Source organism: Macaca nemestrina, chromosome 7 (genome assembly GCF_043159975.1).
Source record: "Macaca nemestrina isolate mMacNem1 chromosome 7, mMacNem.hap1, whole genome shotgun sequence".
Taxonomy (NCBI): domain Eukaryota; kingdom Metazoa; phylum Chordata; class Mammalia; order Primates; family Cercopithecidae; genus Macaca; species Macaca nemestrina.
This window is the reverse complement of record NC_092131.1, coordinates 129,142,179-129,161,713: the sequence shown is the minus strand read 5'-3', so window position 1 is coordinate 129,161,713 and position 19,535 is coordinate 129,142,179. Positions and strand designations below refer to the sequence as shown.

The 19,535-nt window shown below is 52.2% G+C and overlaps 1 protein-coding gene across 7 annotated transcripts in view; it reads left to right on the top strand.

The window, feature by feature from the left end:
• Positions 1-19,535, top strand: part of LOC139364429 (golgin subfamily A member 6C-like) — a 55,478-nt gene that overhangs the window by 11,240 nt on the left and 24,703 nt on the right. The window contains exons 5-23 of one of the 7 annotated variants that reach the window (XR_011626382.1): positions 1,330-1,500; positions 2,017-2,117; positions 3,133-3,303; positions 9,855-9,974; positions 11,895-11,975; positions 13,140-13,178; positions 13,444-13,494; positions 13,595-13,676; positions 13,773-13,879; positions 14,921-15,007; positions 15,115-15,222; positions 15,415-15,502; positions 15,911-16,443; positions 16,718-16,798; positions 18,112-18,187; positions 18,618-18,709; positions 18,948-19,050; positions 19,133-19,233; positions 19,325-19,478. Coding sequence is in view for 6 of the 7 variants with exons in the window: in XM_071101097.1 (XP_070957198.1) it covers positions 1,452-1,500; positions 2,017-2,117; positions 9,855-9,974; positions 11,895-11,975; positions 13,140-13,178; positions 13,444-13,494; positions 13,595-13,676; positions 13,773-13,879; positions 14,921-15,007; positions 15,115-15,222; positions 15,415-15,502; positions 15,911-16,443; positions 16,718-16,798; positions 18,112-18,187; positions 18,618-18,709; positions 18,948-19,050; positions 19,133-19,233; positions 19,325-19,478 (2,053 nt within the window). In the remaining variant the exon portion in view is untranslated. Of the gene's footprint in view, positions 1-1,329; positions 1,501-2,016; positions 2,118-3,132; positions 3,304-7,181; positions 7,304-7,396; positions 8,176-9,854; positions 9,975-11,894; positions 11,976-13,139; positions 13,179-13,443; positions 13,495-13,594; positions 13,677-13,772; positions 13,880-14,920; positions 15,008-15,114; positions 15,223-15,414; positions 15,503-15,910; positions 16,444-16,717; positions 16,799-18,111; positions 18,188-18,617; positions 18,710-18,947; positions 19,051-19,132; positions 19,234-19,324; positions 19,479-19,535 lie in introns of those variants that run through there. The other 6 variants (XM_071101097.1, XM_071101102.1, XM_071101100.1 and 3 more) reach the window with 6 other exon arrangements.

Below are 19,535 nucleotides of genomic sequence, written 5' to 3'. Positions count from 1 at the left end.
CCGTCTTAATGTGGACCTTCCCCTGTGACTATCCTTGGCCCTAGGCAAAGAAAGCAGCTTGCCTGAGGTCACCTGTCTGGTAGGGACAGAGTGGGACCTGCGGTCTTTCTCACCCAGCTGCAGCTCCCCCTCCCTGTTGTCCCTTCCACCAGGTGATAGAGAACCTGGCAGGCTGTGCCCCATAGAAGAGTTCCATTTCCTTCTGGTGAGGGATGGGAACCAGCTGGGGAGGGAGGGATGAGAGGTCTGGGGACTCTCCCAGCCCTGCCTCACATTTGAAGGATAGTATCTGGGCGGCAGCATGGTTTAGGATAGACCAGGCGGCCCCTAGGTTTATAGTCTGGTCTCGGGCAGGATGCTGCCATGTCACCTTTTCTTCTGCACGTCCTGACCTGGCACCCTACCTAGTTAAAAGTCTTCAGGCCTCCTGCCCCCTGGGCATTGCCCCCACTCCTTGCGCAGACACAGCCGTCCTTGTCCTGGACTAATCTTCAGAGATTCTTGTCCAGCCCACAGCTTTGCTGGACATCACAGGCTGGGCCAGGCCCCCTGCCCAGCACTAACATCTCTTTGTGAGTCTCAACCAGACTGAGCCGCAGCTTCAGGGTCAGAGTAGGCTCTGACTTAATTGATATGACCCAGGACAAGGGGGTTTATTGATGGTGTCACATCTGCTTAAGTTCTTGGCCTCTGTGGTCTCTTTGGGGCATGATACCCCTCTGTCCCATGCTTAGGCGCCCACATGTGGCCACAAGTGCCTTTCCTACCTCATCCCTACTGGAGGCTGGTGTCCAGGCACCTGTGGCTCCAGGCAGAAGGCTGAGTGCAGAGCCAGGCCTGGGCAGATGTTCCACAGGGGCTGCAGGAGCTGACAGCCCTGACCACCCAGCCCTTGGCCATCCATTCCCCTTCACTGTGGCTGGCCCCTCGTCCACCATCCTTCCAGGGGCCAGGCCTGGGCCCAAACTGACTTTTGTCTGCCCCTGGTCCTTCTCGTGTTCTTGGCTGAGCGTGATGGTGTTGCCCGTTTCCTTGATTATCCTCAATTAGAGGTTTATAGAGCCACGTGGGGACGTCACATCTCCTGTCTACCAGGTCCTCACCAGAGACAGGACTGCCTTGGGCTGGGCCTGGGATAGTCAGGGATCACACTTACCTGTTGTGACCTAGCTTCAGCGGCTTCAATCTGGGCAATGGCCTGATGGGCGGCTGCCCCTTCTCTGCATGGGGGAGGCAGGAGAGGAAGATCAGGCAGGAGATCTGCTTCCTGCCAACCTGAGGCTGGTTGGAAGCAGGGTGCCCACCTGTGCCTGTCTCACCTTGCTGCAGGTGCATCGGAGGCTGAACCCCTCTCCCATCCAGCTTGGTGGCCATCTGGCTGATCCACTCTTCCAGGTGGACCCTCTCTCCTCACGTGGTTCAGGTCCCATTGCACCACCTCCAGACAGGCCATGCTAGCCCCAGGGCCTCCCTTCCCTACTACTCATCCCCCAACCCCAGGTATGTGCCACCTCCCTAAAGCCCGCTGTGTTCACCAACTGTGTTTGAACTCTGTCTCTGTGCAAGGCCTCATGCAAAGCCTGAAGCAGCCTGGCTCGTAGAGGGCCAGGAGACCAAAGCTTGAAGAGAGAGTGACGGTCTCCCAGAGCCCACTCGGTCAGCCTCAGCCCCAGGACTGTGTCCATGCTGGTCCTGGCTCCAGTGAGCCAGTTGTTTCCTGAGATGCCTGTAAGGGCTCCTGTGGTCATGGAGGTGGCTGGACAGAACAAGGCTGCCATAACCCTCCCTCCCTGAGAAGGCCCAATGGGGAGCGTTTTAGGCACAGGGCATTGTGGGGGGCATCTTCCAGGGACCCCTCCTACACCCTGCCCTGCCCTGGCTCTCTAGTCAGAAATTGCAGTTGCTTGGAGAGTGGGACTGACCCAGGACGAATGCCTATTTTAGGCTGGCCTTTGGGGTGCTGGGGTGGGGGCAGGGGTGCTTCAGGGATAGGAAGGAGAGGCCTGTGTGTTCCAGAAGTGCAAAGGAACCTGGTGCCAGCCGCAGTCAACCCCGATGTGATGATCTTTCTGCCCACCCTCTTTGATGTCTCGGAGCTGGCCGCTGTCTTTGGCCAGGTAAGCTCATGGTCTGGGCTCCTGGGGTCCCCTCACTGGGCCTGCCCACTCCTTGCAGGTAGGGGAGCCTTTGGGCTGGGACTATCCTTGGCTCCCCCTTCCAGGTCATGGGTTCAAAGTCCATTCCTGGGTTCCACCACCACCAGGCCTCAATGGTGTCCTGATGGGCGCAGGAGCTGCTGGGGCTTTCTAGACTAAGACCCTTGCCTATCTCTGTGTTCCCCGTTACAGTGGGTCTGCAGAAGTCGGCCTCAGTCTCTGCCCTGGAAGCCTGCCTTACCTTGCCCTGACTGCCCCACACCCAGTGGCTCTGATCCACTGTAGAGCAGCCAGGGCCCCCGTTGCTCACACCCTCTGGCCTGAGGATGACTGGCTCTGTGGCTGGGTTCAGGGAGTCAGGGAGGGGGGTGGGCCTTGCTCTCAGCAGCCCCCATTCCCACTCTGACCCCTTTTCAGTCTTCCTCCTCTTTTGGGCTCTACCCTGGGACCCTCCCAGCTCCTCACACCAGATGACGGTCTAAATATCTAGAAATCAATATTTTAAATACCAACTTTGGATTGCTTCCTGACTTTTCCATACCCCCAAAGGGCCAGCGTTTCTCTTAGGACTGACAGTCTCTCCAGCCCTACTAGGCCGGATGAGGCAGGCGTGAGGGTGTCCCTTTCCCAGCCCTCTTTGAGGAGGGCTTCCATCACCTTCCTGTGACCTGGCAGCAGGACCACGCTTCGGTGGCAGGAGGGGCAGCCCCAGCTGTGCCTAAGTCCTCTGTGTGGTCTAGCTGTGTGTGCTGAGGGGGGTCTTGGCCACCATTTCCTCCTCTGTAAATGAGACCCATACCTGTGGCATGGAGGGCGGGAGGCTGGTGTGAGTGCCAACCACTTGGAGCAGGGCCCTGAGTGAGCATGGACGTGGGAGCAGGGGTGTTCCTCGAATTTATGCACCTTGGGGATGGGAGTGGGGCTCTCTGCGTGGGTTGACAAGGCATTGCTTTTCCCCACCCCACCTCTGTCCCAGACCTGCAAGTCCGGTCCTTGGGGGTGTAGGAGGAAAGAAGCCCCTGGCTGTGAGTCCTCGAGATGGACCCTGGCCCTCTCTGGTTCTGAGTTCCTGGGAAAGTCAGTGGTGTTGGAACTCTGGATTCATTCCTCAGCGTTGAGGCACTGTCTGTGGAAACCGTGGGACAAGGTGAAGGCGGGGAGAGGAGAGGCTTGGAGTTTGGGTTTCAGCAGAGGGATCAGCAGCGTGAGGGGTCGCCTGTGTGTAGAGGAAAGGGAGTGAAGGCCAGGAGTGAGGAATGAGTCTGAGTGCACCCAGGATGGTGCTGCATCTCCTCCCACATCCACCTGGCCCCAGGGAAGGGAGAAGAAAGGCCATGAGACAAAGGGGAAACTGAGTTGGGTCCATACATGTCCTTCCAGGACCTGGAGGTGCCACTGTCTGGCCCTCAGGCAGTGGGAAGTGGGGGAAGGGAGATTCCCTCCCCACGCCACCTGTTCTCTGTCCCAGGTCTCCTGGACCCCTGTGCACCTAAGTTCAGTCTCTGTCGGCCCCCAGCATCATTTCTAGGGTTGGTGGGAGGCAGCTGGGAACAGTTTAGGGGTAGGTGGGGCCTGTTTGGGGGAGTCTGCTTGACTGCTTGGGCCACTGCCCACAGTAGTGGGGAGCTTTTCTGGCACACTGACTGCACCACCCAGGCGCTGCCAGTAACAGCCCCCAGGGAGTGTTTGCAGAAGGCCTTGGTGGGCGGTGGGGGTGGACCCCACCCAGAACAAACACCTGGGCTGGCGTCAGGGAGAACAGCCCTCCACTTACCTGTCTGGAGGGTCCTCTGTACCACACTGTGCGTGTCTAAGCTCCGAGGCTGAACACACTGAGGGAGGCCCTCCACTTTAGCACCTTGACAAGAAGGGCAGGGACACCGGGATCAGGCCCAGCCCCCTGGCCCCAAACCTGCAACCCCAGCTGGAGGGTGAGGAGGTGCTGGGCTTGGGTTGGGGAATCAGGGGTGTAAAGGGGCCTGCTCACCCCTCAGCTTGGCTCAAAGTCTCAAGGTGTCAAAGGCTCAGCCTGCCCCTCAGAAAGGAGCCTGGACCCAGCCAGATACTCACCAGGACAAGGGTGAATGTGACGAGCAGGAGGCCTAGAATGAAGAGAGCCATGGCATAGCCGGGGATGGAGGTGTCCAGCGGGCTGGGGGCTTTGGGGCTAGGAGTGCCTAGAGCAGAGTAAGAAGGCTATGGCCAGGTGGGTCCCTGCCTCCCAGACTTCTGAGATAGCATAATCTGGGCCCAGAAGGTGCTGTGGGACCTGTTATATGTCATGGACCTACCTCAAAAATACTAGCTAAGTAAAAAAGCCAGACACGAGACCACATATTGTATAATTCCATTGATTTGAAATGTCCAAAAAAGGCAAACTGATAGACACAGAAGTGGGCTGATTTACCTCAAGAGGCAGCGACTCAAGCTCTCTAGACGACAGGTGATACATCCATGAGAAAAAATAAGGAAAAGAAAAGAAACTTAAATATAAATAAATGAAAATAATGCTTCTCCCTTGTTATACAGGAAATCACATTCTTCTTGTAATAATTCGGAAGACAAAATATGAAGAAGTCTTTAATTTTGCCACTCAAAACATTCTGGTTTGCTGCTTTTTATACTTTTGTATGCATATAAATATTTTAAAACGTAGAATCATAATACATAGTCTTTTGTCACTGTGTTTTGGGCATATTTCTATGGCAGTAAACATATCCTTGGCATCGTCATTTTTAAAAGCTTGATGTGTATTAAGCTAATCATTCCCACCCCTGAAGTAAATGTTCTTATATATTTTTTTTAATGGACTCAAGCAAGCATTTTTGGACTGAATTCATAGAAGCAGAATTTCTGGAGGACAATAGCATAAAACAATTTGAGGATATTTAATAGAAATTTTCAAATTATTCTGCAGAAAAATTGGTTCAGTTTATATTCCCACCAACAGGGGCAGAGCTCCGGTTTCCCCCTTCCATTTGCCCTCTTTGCTGGTATTTAAGCAGAAAATCTCATTGTTTTCATTACATTTCTTTGGTTTCTAGTGCTTTTGAGTGTTATTTTTTTGCTCCATCACCCAGGCTGGTGTGCAACAGTGCAATCTCGGCTCACTGCAACCTCCGCCTCCTGGGTTCAAGCAATTCTCCTGCCTCCGCCTCCTGAGTAGGTGAAATTACAGGTGTCCACCTCCATGCCTGGCTAATTTTTGTATTTTTTAGTAGAGACGGAGTTTCACCATGTTGGTCAGGCCGGTCTCAAACTCCTGACCTCAGGTGATCCACCTGCCTCGGCCTCCTAAATTGCTGGGATTACAGGTGTGAGCCACCGGACCTGCCTTGAATCCTTTTTATATGTTTATTGGTGATTGTAATTCTCGTGGGAAGTGCCTGTTTCTCCATTGCCTATTTTCTGGCCAACCTCCAAAGTCACATTTCACTTAATTTTTATCCTGCTGATTGAAAGCAATTTAACTTAGTGATTTTAATGTTCATAGGAGCAGGACAGACTGTAATTATCTAGGTCTTGCCCTGTCACCCAGGCTGGAGTGCAGTGGCATGATCATAGCTACGGCAGCCTCATACTCCTGAGCTGAAGCAATTTTCCTACCTCAGCCTCCCAAGTAGCTAGGACTACAGGTGTGTGCCACCATGCCCACTAATTTTTTAAAATTTTTAGAGAGATGTGAATTCGCTATGCTGCCCAGGCTGGTCTTGAACACCTGACTTCAAGTAATCGTCCCACCTTGACTTGCCAAAGTGCTGGGATTATAGGCGTGAACTTCTGCTCCCGGCCAAGAGCTCATTTTGTTTGTTGGTATCTTTTCATATTTGAGGCTTTGGTGCTAGCGCTGAAGTATTACATTCACCATCCGGGGTTTACAGGACTTTTGTTTTGATATTGAACAGATAGAACTGTTGAGTTCTGCATCTTTGCAGGCATACTGAATGTGCCTACCAGGACTCTGCTTTATATCCATTGAAAGCAAGAAATAATACAGTAAAACTTTGCCTGGGTAGAGGCTTTGAAAGAATGGAGTCTTCTGGTTTAATTCTATTGACTTGGAAGTGTGAAAGTGAAAAGAATTCAAAACTTACATTTCCTGTTGAATGCAATTTGAAAATATAGCCAATGATTCCACTTTTCTTTAGTAAGTTTGGACATTCCCATCTACTTGGTGTTTTATGATAGAACTGCTAGTGTGCCTGCGACTTACATTGTGAAGATATGTTTTTAAAACTTGAGAGGTAAGAGGGTGTAAATGGTGTTGTATGAGATCAGGCTGGATGAGAACTGACACTTGTAAATATACTTTTTAGACTGAACCTCTGTTTGCCACTTGTTTTCTTATTTAACTCATAAAAATAGAACACGTTGGATGAAGGGTGGGAGGAGGAAGGAGATTTATGACTTTTAATTGCATGTCATTGTTTTATATCAAGAACATATGGTGTCCTTGGCTTTGGGCCTACAGAAGGAAACACATTTTTCTACCTGTTGTATGCCAGAGGTTCTTGAACACCTGGAGGGGTTACTGCAGCACAGATTTCTGAACCTTACTCCAGAGTTTCTGATTCACCAGGTCCAGGGTGGGGCCTGAGAATTTGCATTTATAAAAAGTTCTCAGGTTCTGCTGGTGCTGCTAGTCCAGAGACTACATTGCTGAGAACCCTCTTGTCTACTAACCGTAAATTGTGGAACTCTAGAAAAAAGCTTAGTTTGGTGTGGGATAAGAATCTCACAGGTTATGGAGTAAATCATGAAAGATTCAACTCTTGATCCCAGTCTAGTGTCTAATGCAGGTAACAAGCAATACTCAGTGACATAACACAATTCTTGATTTTCATGATTGCAAGTGATAGCCAAGTATCAAGTGAGAAATTCAGTTTCATTTGCAAGGCTTAGAGAGGCCAGATGATTCTAGAAAAATAGGCCTTGTAATTGCTTTAAACCAGTAAAGAGGTTTGAGTGCTTATTAAATGGAAAGTTTTGTGGTTTTCTTTATTTTATTTTATTTTATTTTTTGAGATGGAATCTCGCTCTGTCGCCCAAGCTGGAGTGCAGTGATGTGATCTTGGCTCACTGCAACTTCTGCCTCCTGGGTTCAAGTTATTCTCCCGCCTCAGCCTCCTGAATAACTGGGATTACAGGTACCCACCACCACACCTGGATAGTTTTTGTATTTTTAGCAGAGACGGGGTTTCATCATGTTGGCCAGGCTGGTCTTGAACTCCTGACCTAAGGGGAGCCACCGCACCCGGCCCAAAAGCTTTGTGTTTTTAAAGATATTAGACATGTTTCTTGTTTTTAAAAAGTCTTAATAATGTCGGAGAATAAGAGAAATGTTTTTCCAAGAGAAATCCTTGTGATTATTTTACCTTATTGGAATGTTGGATAATATAGTCTGCTTCATTAATCATCAAACATGCTATGGATTTTCCATTTTTATAGGATTTGTGTCTCAATTGAGGTAATACTGGTAATTCTTGTACTCCATCTGAAGATGAAAAATGTAGGCCAAAATCATAGACCGTACATTGAAGCTGGATTATGAAGATAGCTCTGGAGGAACATGTAGACACACACACACACTGACACACATATATATAAAGTATAAACACATATATATTTTAAAGTTTATTTTTAAAGTTTTAAAGCAAAAGCCGGCCCCTCCCCTCTCCCGGAGTAAGCAGGCCCCGCCCCTCACCCCAAGTGGGCGGGGACAGCAGTTGCATGGGCAGCTTCCTTTGTGATGCCACAGGTTCCTCTGGACACACTGCTGCCTGGCCACGCCTCCTTTCCCTTTCATCTTTCTCACTGACCAATGGGCTTGGAGCATTAAGGCCACACCCCTTTTCTGTGTTCTATTGGCGCCCTGGTTACGCCTCCTCTGGCTCAGTCACACAGCTGACTGGTAGGTGACTGGAGGTGTTCCCTGATGTGGCCCCAACCCTGCCTCCCTCCCCACCCCGCGATGTTAGAAGAAACTCGAGAGCGCAAATTGGCAGCAGCCAAGAAAAAGGTAAAAAGCACCAGGTCGTGGCCCCCCAATCCAGCCAGAGATCCCCTCCAATGGCAAGACCACTGCCAGAGTCTATACCACTCCTGAGGCACACCGGGCTGGGGCCCCCAACCCTGGCACCTCTGGGCTCCCCCCACCAAAGTCCTGGCAGTCAGTCCCACTCCTTCAGCAAGAAGCCCAGCCCCTGCCCTCACCAATCACTCCAGGGTGACTTTGGGTGGGTGACTCCTGGGGCTCCCCACTCCATACTCAGCCCTCACATCCTGCCACCCCAAGCCCAACCTCCCTGGGTTCTCGGGGCTCACCTCTCCAAGGACCTGGGTCTCCCAGCCCCAGTCCCCCCCATTGCCATTCATCCCTGGGTGACTTTGAACTGGTGATTCCTGGGGTTCCCTGCTGCAGATTCGACTCTCCCCTCCTGCTGACCCAAGCCCGACCTCCCTGGGCTCTTTGGACTGGTGTCTCCAAGGACCCGAATCCCAGCTCTATGTCCCCCTCCACCATCGTGGATGGGTGACTCAGCCATCGCACTGATGTGGTTTCCCCCACCCCCAGGAGGAGTGGAATGTAGTGATGTCACAGTCCCCCTACGAACTGTCATTACTGCTGCAAGACCAGCCATTGATCTTATGACCCAGTCCCCTAAGCATTCTCACCCCATTTCTGGTTCCTTGGGTCACAGCACAAATTTCCAGCTGGAAGGGGAATGGGGACTATGGGACCTAGGGGCAAGAGGTTTCAGGCTGCCTCACTCCCTTCACATAGACATTGGCAGTGTGAAAAGCCTACACTTCACCCGTGAGCTCAAAATGTTGACAGTATCTCTGGGTGGCAATGGGAGAACGAGTTTGGTTTGGTTTTCTCCCAGCCTTCTACTCTCCAAAGAGAATTTAACATTTTTTTCTGAGTTCTCCACCTCACATTCTAATTCTCCACGGTTCTGGGACCAGACAGAGCTTCGATCACTGGTCTCTGAAGTGAGATTTGCTCATCCTCTGTGGAATAGATCTTCGGAAACTGAACTTGACACCTTGAATCTTCCTCCTATCATCTCAACCTGGGGCACTTTGAGTGCCACAGGATAAATGCGGGAGATCTTTCTAAAGCATCAGTTTCCCTTGATTCTCTTGAGAGAGGAAAAACATTAATGTACTTAGGGATGACAGTCACACAGGTTTCTAAGAGTATACCAGACTTCTCTCTGAAATGAGACTTGGTTGTCCTCTTTCTGATAAATTCCCAGATTTACCAAAAAAGCTGCCTTCTGCCATGAGGACACATTGATATAAAAGTTTGAGAGGTCCTGGTGCACTTCTTCACACTTACAGACGTGTGAGGATGTATGACTCTAAACCACACAGCGTACAGTTCCTGCCTACTTAATGCTGACTTTTCTACCACTGCCTCTGGTTTTGGTCCCTGGCAGCTGCTGATTCATGGTAAAATCCCAGAGCTTGGAGTCAGAAGACTGAGTTTAAGTTCCATTATTGCCCCCCCGCCTTTCATTTTTAGCCATAATATCAATCCCTCTCGGTCACTAAGTGATTGTGGCAACATCATGTACAGTTCTTGGTGGCATTAAATCAGATGGTGTATAAGAGTATTTTGCAAAAACTGTAAAGGAGGATGTGGCTGTAGGGGCTGGTAGTTATGAGTATTACTGCTCTTCTTTCCCACAGCTAAAAGAATATCAGCAGAGGAGCAGCCCTGGTGTTCCGGCAAGAGCGAAGATGAAAAAGAAAACTACTGGCAGTAGCTCTGAGACAACCACTTCTGGTGGTTGCCACTCACCTGGGGATGTGAGTCTTGGCTGGCCAGTCTCCTGGGGACAGGGGGCCCAAGGGGCAGTAGAGGGTAATTGTTGAGATTGCTGGGTACTTGTTAAGAATTCTCAGTTTGAATCCTGCCTCTCCATCTGCTAGGGATCTGATTTGTGTCAGTTGCTTGAGCTCCTTGGGCCTCTCTTTTCACATCTGTAAAATAGGGGTAGTGTGGTTTGACTTCCATTTGTGAAGTTTAAATGAGATTTCATATTGTTGTTGTTTTTATGTTAATCCCTAGTACATGGCCTGCTGTAAACACCCAGGACACCCAGGAAATGGTCATTGCTGTTTGATTTTCCTCATCCCCAGTCTCAAGGGGAACCTGGGCTAATGAGTACAGTCACTTGCCATCAGGCTGTCCCTTTAGGAGTCACCGAAGGGGGCTCCAGCGTGTGGTGAGGAAAGCCCCAGGCACTAGGAGTAAGAGAAGATCTAACTTGCCACCAGCTTGCTGGGTGACCACAGAAAAATCACTTCTTCTCCTGGGCCTCAGTTTCCTCCTCTGTAAGATGATACTGGACAAGATCAGTGTCTTTGAAACTTGTTTTTTAGCTGGAGCCCCCTTAGTTCAAGTGAACCCTTACTCAGAAGTCTGGTTTTATTAATGGAGGTGGAGGTCTGGAGCATTACCAGATTCATCGCCCACATCCTGGGCCTGAGGAGAGGGGTCCAGTGAGCATATTAAGAGCTGCATTGGTCAGGTGACTCTACCCTGTGACTGCATCGCTCAGGGAACATTTCCATCTATTTGTTCCTGCCCCGGCAAGGCCGCAGGTGGCCATTTGGAAGAACGGCATAGGCCATGGTTTTAATCTCCTCTGCTCTTCGTCAGCATTTCGTTTTCCTGAACCCACGTCTTCCTCCTACCCTGACTTTCTTGCTTCTCTCTAAACCACTTCTGTCTTTCTCCCCCTGCCTTGTTTTTTCCCTTGTCACCTCCTGTAGATTCAGGACATTCTGAAGGTGCTGGCGTCCAACCTTAACCACTCCAATGGGGTAGTGCTACCCCATTGAAAAAGTGGAAGGCGAGGCAGTGCCAGGACCCCTCTCTGGCTTTTTGTCTGCAGCTGTGCATGCCCCTGAGGCTTCTCTCATTTGGGGGATACTTTGCCTCTGGCTTATTTTTATGTTGCTGCCATTAACCTTCAGCCTGTTTATGTCTTCTTCTTCACCTGCTTGATTGATTGGGTTTTTTCCTTCCCCACATCTTTTATAATCTTGGAAACGGTGAGACATATCTTAAAGTTTAAAAGTAATTTGGGAATAATGTACAGAGCAGGCATGTGGGATTTGGGGCTTTTTTTTTTTTTTTTTTTTTTTTTGAGACAGAGTGTCTCTGTCACCCAGACTGGAGTGCAGTGGTGCGATCTCGGCTCACTACAACCTCTGCCTCCTGGGTTCAAGCGATTCTCTTGCCTTAGCCTCCTGAGTAGCTGGGATTACAGGCACCTGCCAGGGTGCCCGGCTAATCTTTGTATTTTTAGTAGAGACAGGGTTTCACCATGTTGGCCAGGCTGGTCTCAAACTCCTGACCTCACGTGATCCACCCGCCTCAGCCTCCCAAATTTCTGGGATTACATGCGTGAGCCACTGTGCCCTGTCCCTTACTGTTTTTATACTTTATATCCATAACTGTTTCCCATGAAAGCATTTTTTTTTTCATTTCTCATTTTTATTACGTCTGCATCATCTGCCACCCTGAAGGATCTAGAGGTAAGAGGCCCTGGGCCGAAGTGCAGTGACCTTTCATGCCAGCCCTCCAACCTCCTCTCACAGTGGGAGCTGGGTGCCCCTCTACCAGCTGAGACAGCCCACACACACCCCAGCCCTAATGATTGTTCTCTCTACCTCTCCCCGCAAACCTCCTCCAACTCCTCCTCTCTGCGTGCGCCTCAGAGCCGGTACCAAGAACTGGAAGTAGCCCTGGACTCAAGCTCCGCAACAATCAATCAACTCAATGAAAACATAGAATCATTGGTAAGAGTCCAGTGGGGTCTCCTGATTCCATGCTGCCAATCCTGGACTCCAGTTTCCCCTTGGGGCCCTGAAGAAAGGGGCTAGGGCCCCTGGTGCCAAGGGTTAATGGGGAGCTGGAGTGCCTGGGCTTCACCTGGGGGGACCCCAGAGCAAGGAGCATGCAGCATGGCTCTTCTGTCACTGTCCTGTTTGCTGGCTCTCTTCTTCAGACACCTCTGCTCCAGTCCTTGCCACACACACCCTGGGGTTCTCGCCTCTCAGAGAAGTGAGGGTTGTTAGGGGCTCCCTATGTCTGCCCTGACTCAGTCCCTAATTTGTTCTTTGAGTCTGGACTAGCCAGCTCTCCTCCTTGGGCTTGTGTTTCCAGAGGAGGTAGAGTATCAAAGGTCTCTGTTAGCTCTGAGAGTCCGAGAGTTAAAGGCCCCTAGAATGGGCCAGGTGCGGTGGCTCAAGCCTGTAATCCCAGCACTTTGGGAGGCCGAGATGGGTGGATCACGAGGTCAGGAGATCGAGACCATCCTGGCTAACACGGTGAAACCCCGTCTCTACTAAAAAATACAAAAAACTAGCCGGGCGAGTTGGCGGGTGTCTGTAGTCCCAGCTACTGGGGAGGCTGACACAGGAAAATGGCGTACACCCAGGAGGCGGACCTTGCAGTGAGCAGAGATAGCACCACTGCACTCCAGCCTGGGCGACAGAGCGAGACTCCGTCTCAAAAAAAAAAAAAAAAAAAAGCCCCTAGAATGGAAACCTCAGGGCCAACGGCTCCCGTCTGTCCTTTTCTGTCCTGTATCTGTGCTGTGAAGACCCGTGCCTGGTCTGTATGTGCTCAGTAAACGTTCGTTGAATGAACGCATCTTTCTAAATCACAAACTGGCAGAACGGTGGGCCTTTCTCAGACTCCGACTCTAGAGGTTTATGTTACTGTCCTTTTGAGAGAATCCAGATTCAGACTTTGAGTTCTGTGGCTGTGGGCAAAAACCAACAAAGACCCAAATCCTCTGTCTTTGGGAGCTTGAGGAGAGTTGACCAGTTCATGTTGCCACTGGGTCTGAGAACTTTGCCTTTAAAATCCATTCCTGGCCCCTGCCTACCGCTTCCTGGTCTGGGGAATAGAGTTGAGGGGCCCCCCCCTCAGTCACCTGAATTTGACTCTTCCCACGGAAACAACAGAAGGAACAAGTGGAACATCAGCTGGAAGAAGTAACGCGATTTCTTTGTTTGCACACAACATGACTGCTGGGTTTGAGGGGCACTCAGATGTAGAGGCGCCAGTCTCGTCTCACCCACTCCCAGCCTGGGGAAGAAGACTCACCCCTCAGATTCCACCCCATACCCACAGGGTCCCTGAAAACCTGGTCCCATGGGTGTGCCTGTCCTGGGGCATTGGTGGCATGCTGGGGGCATGTCTCTTGCTGTGCCATCTCTGCCTCCCCCGGGTAAGAGCTCTGTCTTCCTCTTCCTACAGGAAAAGAAAGCAAACAATGACATACACAAAGCACAGACGGAGCAGCTAGAGGTGAGTGGAGGGTGGGGAGTTTTCTCCTGTCCTCCGGAGAATGTTTCTTTCCGTCTCTTTCAGCACTTGCTTGGCTTTTCTCCCAAACATTCAATTCCAGACAATCAACATCCTCACATTGGAAAAGGCAGACTTGAAGACCACCCTTTACCATACTAAACGTGCCGCCAGACACTTCGAAGGTGAGAACGTGGGCACCCCATCATCCTTCACCCTGGCACTTTGACAGGTCTTTAGGGGGAGTCCTTTGGGCCCCATCTCAACCTCTGTCATTACAGAAGAGTCCAAGGATCTGGCCGGCCGCCTGCAATCCTCCTTACAGCGTATTCAAGAATTGGAGCGGGCTCTCTCTGCTGTGTGTACACAGCAGTGGGAAGAGGACAGGGTGAGTCCAACCAGCTGCCCCGTCCCCTGGCAGCCTGGCTTCCCAGATGCAGGAGTGAGCCTAAAGGTCCCTTCTGCAGGATGCAGTGTCCTGCCCAGAAGGCAGCGTGCTCATTTCTCGCTGCTTTTGTGTGTGGTTGTTAGAGGCAGCCTGGGGCTGAGTCAGCTGCTGTGGGTGAGTTGGGGGCACTGTGGGGTGCAAACACTGGACACAGAGCTCAGAGGCCAAGTGCCTGCCCTGCCCTTACCTGGCTGTGGCCTTGGCCAAGTCCCAGGTGGGGTATCGGATACTTGTACTGTGAAGGTACAGAAGAGTACCTTTACTATGTCACCATTTCTGTAGAGAGAGGAAAGATGTGTGTGTGTGTGTGTGTGTGTGTGTGTGTGTGTGTGTGTACGTACTATTATACATAAAACATGTCTGCAAGTGTTCATAAAAAACTCAGGAGAGAGTAACAGGGTGGCTGGGAGACACTTCCCTTCTGTACCTTCTGAGTTTTGGACGATGCGAATGTATCATCCTTTCAAAAAGTGAACAAAAGATTAATTTTCCCCCCTCTATCTGTGCCCCCACACCTAGCAAGAAAAAATGGGCTTAGAGAATCGGATAGACCTGGGTGTTCAAATCCCAGCTCTGTCTAAGTGATCTTAGGCAAGCACTTAACCTCGAATACTCCATGTTTTTCATCTACGCAATAGAGGTTACCCTAGTAAATGTCTCATATGGTGGTTGTGAGGATTAAATGGGATTGTTAGCATGGTACCTGGTGAAGCACTCCATTCAGGTTCAAAGAGTGGTAGTAATAACAGTAATAACAATTGTAATATGATCTGATCTCTCTGGGCCTCCGTTAGCCAGCAGTAAATTCGATCTCTTTCCCTGTCCCTTCCAACTTTACTGAGTTCTTCTAAAAACCAGACCACGGGCTTGGAAATGCCTTGATCTTTACTGACTGAGTTGTATATTGAGCCTAGCGATAACCCTTTTGAGGGGCACTGCCCAGGCTCCCCAGATGAAAACTTCTCACTCTTCACCATCCAGTCCTCGAGCCGCAGTGAAGCAGTCCTCCAGCGGCAGTTACGGCAGACCATAAAGGAGCGGGCGCTGCTGAACGCACACGTGACACAGGTGAGGCTTTGCAGAGGGAGAGATGTGGAAGGAAGATGACCCCAGGGGACCAGGAGCAGGTGAGGACCAGTGACAGCCCTTCCTCACTTCTGTGCCCATTCTTGCAGGTGACAGAGTCAATGAAACAAGTCCAGCTGCAGAGAGACGAATATGCCCAACATATAAAAGGAGAGAGGGCCCGGTGGCAGGAGAGGATGCGGAAAATGTCGGTGGAGGTGAGACCTGACCCTTCAGCCCCCACCTTAGATGGGTCACTGGGTCTTTCTGGGCATCTGTAAAATGGGACTAGTACAGCCAGAGGTGGTCATGGGTCTGGGCTTTGTGGAGGTGGGGGCAGAGAGGAAGATGGTAGCCTGTCCAGCCACCAGCCCCCTCTCCAGGGCCCTTTCCCCCTGTGCTTTGGGCAGGCTCGCACGTTGAAGGAGGAGAAGATGCGTGACACATATCGGATACAGGAGCTGGAGAGGACCTTGTCCGAACTCAAACACCAGATAGGTAAGGTGGGGCTGGTGTGACCTGGGAGCAGGACTGGCATCAGAGGGCTGTGGGGTGGCTTAGGATGCCCCAGGGAGGTGGGTGAATGGAAGGGCTTTGAGGCAGTGGGAAAGTGGTCTGTGCCAGGAGTCAGCAAGTCTTGTCATCTCCATGAGCTCAGGGTCCCCATCAGCAAAGAGGGAGGACTGCCCATTGTCAGCCACCCACAGTGCTCTCTATCTGAAAGTGGCTTGGAAATGGGCACCATCGGGTGCGAGGAATCATTAGCAGTGAGGCCAAGCTTGGGAAGCCTGAGAGGAGCTGTGAATCAAGAGGAGGGTTGTTTCTTTTTTTTTCTTTTTTTTTTTTCAGGGGGGAGGGGGTGGGAAGAGGAATCCAGAGGCCCTTATTGTCTGCTTCCTTTCTCAGCTGAGCCCTCATCCTCGGCGCCCCCAGCAGGGCCCTCTGAGGTGGAGCAGCTACAAGATGAGGCCAAACACCTGAGGAAGGAGGTGGAGAGTTTGGTGGAAAAACTGCAATTCCAGGTGGAAAACAACCAGGCCTTGAGTCTCCTGAGCAAGGAGCAAAAGGAGAGGCTTCAGGAGCAGGAGGAGAGGCTCCGGCAGCAGGAGGAGAGGAGGCTGTGGGAGCAAAATGAGAGGCTTCGGGAGCAGGAGGAGTGGACGCTGCAGGAGCAGGAGAGTCTGCGTGAGCAAAAGGAGAGGCTTAGGGATCAGGGTGAGAGGCTGCGAAAGCAGGAAGAGAGACTGCGAAAGCAGGAAGGGAGACTGGGAAAGCAGGAAGAGAGACTGCGAAAGCAGGAGGAGAGGCTTCAAAAGCAGGAAGAGAGGCTGCGAAAGCAGGAGGAGAGGCTACGAAAGCAGGAGGAGAGGCTCACGCTTTCCCAGAACCACAAGCTCGACAAGCAGCTGGCCGAGCCACAGTGCAGCTTCGAGGATCTGGTGGGTTGCTCCACCTGGGGAGGCTGCCCTCATCCCTAGCCCTCCAGGCCTTTGTTTCCCCACCTGTAAAATGGGGCAGTGTAGCCCTCACATGAGATGGTACTTCTAAAGGCACCTGTGAGCCAGAGCTCATCAGGCCCTGCTCTGATGGCTGTGGGGGAGGGGATGATTTTTCTAACCTGCCTCCACCCTTCCCCGTGACATGGGAGACAGACACCAAGTTCAGGGTTCTCCAGCTGCAGTGGATGGCCACTGATTGCTTCTCTCTGTCCAGAACAACCAGGACAAGAGCGCTCTGCAGTTGGAGCAGCGAGTAAAGGAGCTGCAGGAGAAGCTGAGTGAGGTGAAGGAGATGGTAACCTTTGCCCCATCCAAGAAGGGCTGGGAGGCGGGCACCAGCCTCTGGGGAGGGGAGGTGCCAGGCCAAAGGCAGCTCTAGCTGGAGGGAAGGTGACCCCAGCCCCCTCCAGAGCAGCCCTATAACTGTTTCTTGCTTCCTGCCCTCTGACTTTTAGAGGTGGGTAGCCCTGGGCTCCTCCCAGGTCTGGACATTATAATCCCAGCTAGAGGCATGGAGTCCCCCAATCATAGGGGAAGAGACTGGTATAAGAGGTTCCTTATGCCAGGGGCAGTAGCTCACGCCTGTAATCCCAGCACTTTGGGAGGCTGAGGCAGGAGAAACGCTTGAGGTCAGGAGTTTGAGACCAGCCTGGCCAACATGGCGAAACCTCATCTCTACTAAAATTACAACAAAAAAAGTTAGCTACGCATGGTGGCGCATGCTTGTAATCCCAGCTACTCAGGAGGCTGAGGCATGAGAATCACTTGAGCACGGGAGGTGGAGGTTGCAGTGAGCTGAAATTGCACCACTGCACTCCAGCCTTGGCCACAGAATGACACTCTGTCCCAAAACAAAACAAAAAAAGCCTCCTTAGATTCAACCTGGATTCTGGCCTCAGTTCCACTGGTCACCGTTCAGCTATTTTTCATCTCTGAGTCTCTGTTTGTTTAACTTGAAAAGGAAGTTAGCATTTTGCTTGCAGAGGTGCTGAGGATTAAATGAGAGAATACATGGAAAGCATTAGGCTTGTAGCACACTTAGCAGATGGTGGTTGGCTCCCTCTGCTTTTCCACCAGTCTGTGGCCTGCAGTTTAAATGGTGGGAAGGAGGACATGTGATTTGAGACTGGGGAAGGAGGCATGGGGTTCTAGGCAAGGGAGGAAGTTTCTTAGGCCTGGAGCCAGGGGCCAGGGGCCCAGGCAGGTGACAGAGCCCCACAGTGCTCTCACTACCCTATTAATGGTCCCAGAATCTGGAAGCCAGCCACCACGTGCCCTCATGCCCAGGGTCTTCCTGCAGCTGGAGCTGAAGAGCCAAGAGTCTCAGAGTCTGCAGCAGCAGCGAGACTAATACCTGGGTCACCCGCAGCAGTACGTGGCCACCTATCAGCAGCTGACCTCCGAGAAGGAGGCGCTGCACAGGGAGTTACTGCTGCAGACCCAGCTCATGGACCAGCTGCGGCAGCAGGAAGCTCGGGGCAAAGCGGTGGCTGAGATGGCCTGCCAAACCTGCAGGAGACCCAGGGGAGGGAGTCGCTGAGGACAGGGCCCCGAGGGGGACAACCTGGCAACCTCCGTGCCTTCTCACTCTGTTTCCCGTCCCCTTAGGAGCACCTAGAAGCTGCCAGCCAGTGGAACCAACAGCTAGAGGCCCACTTGAGCCTCATGGCTCTCCCTGGAGAAGGTACAGGAGACCACTCAGGGGAAGAGGAGAGAGCCCCAGGAGGAAGGGGGCACTGTCAGCAGCACAGGATTGAGGGGTTGGAAGAGACCTTTAGAAGAGCTGGTCATTATGCCGACCGGGTGTCTGCACTAAGCTCGGCATGAATATGGTGACCTCCTGGGAGCAGGGGGCCACCAGGTTGCCTAAGGATGAGTGAACTGGCCCAGATCAGAAAGGGAGCAGTTCAGAACTCCGGCACCGACTGGTAGCAGGACTGTGCCTGGGCAATATAGCAAGATCTTGGTTCTTAAAAGGAAAAATAAAGAAGAGCAGCTCCTTCCCCTCTGGGGAGGGGCTGTCTCAGGGTTACACAGTGAGGGTGGGGAGAGGTGGGCCCACAGTACCTCCCTTGTTGGGTTGTCTGAGGACCCCTCTGGCCACCTCCCCACAGGAGATGAAGGAGGACATCTAGACAGCGAGGAGGAGGAGGCACCTCGGCCCATGCCACACATCCCAGAGGACCTGGAGTGCCAGGAGGCCATGGTGAGTCTGACTGTCCCTGCTCCACTTTGTCACCTTCCTCTGTGGTCCCTGGAAGGAGCCAGAGGCATGGGCCCCGCCCCAGGGACTGGGGATGAGTCTGTGTGTAGGGAGAGCTACCGGGCCCTGCAGGGGGCCATGGAGAAGCTGAAGATGAGTGCCTCCTGGCGTGGGCCAAGAAAAGTGGGGGCGGGGCAGGATAGGTCACTCCCGAGGTGTGACCCCATTATTTTGGCTCCAGAGCAGCTTTATGGACCTCCCAAAGGAGAAGGCGGACAGGAAGGAGCAGGTGGAAAGACTAGAGCTTGGATTCATCCAGCTCTCTGGAGCGACAGAGGGCATGAGTGAGCAGGAGGCCAGGGCATGGCAGGGGGAGCTGCAGGGCCGTCGGAGGGGCCCCAGTGTCTGAGCCCTGTCCTCTCGCAGGAGACTACATCAGCGAATATGAGAGCCAGGGGGCAGTGCCAAACACTCGGCACCAGGAGAAGGAGGACGTCATGGGTCTGGCTCAGAACGAGGAGATGAAGGTAGAGGGCGTGCAACGTCTCTGCAGGGGTGGGGGTGGGCGTGGGATGTGAAGCCAGCTCAGGCGTGGCAGCTGAGCACCCCTCCTTGCAGGTGAAGCTGCTGGAGCTGCAGAAGCTGGTGTTGCCGCTCGTGTGCAACCACGAGGGGCATGACAAATTGCCCCCCGCTGCCCAGAACCGTGGTGATGAGCCCGCTCCAGGGGCCCCAGCCCCCCAGGAGCTTGGGGCTGCGGAGGAGCAGGGTGGTGAGTAGAGCCCTCAGGCGGGGTGGGCAGGCAGGAGCAGGGGAGGCTCGCACTGTG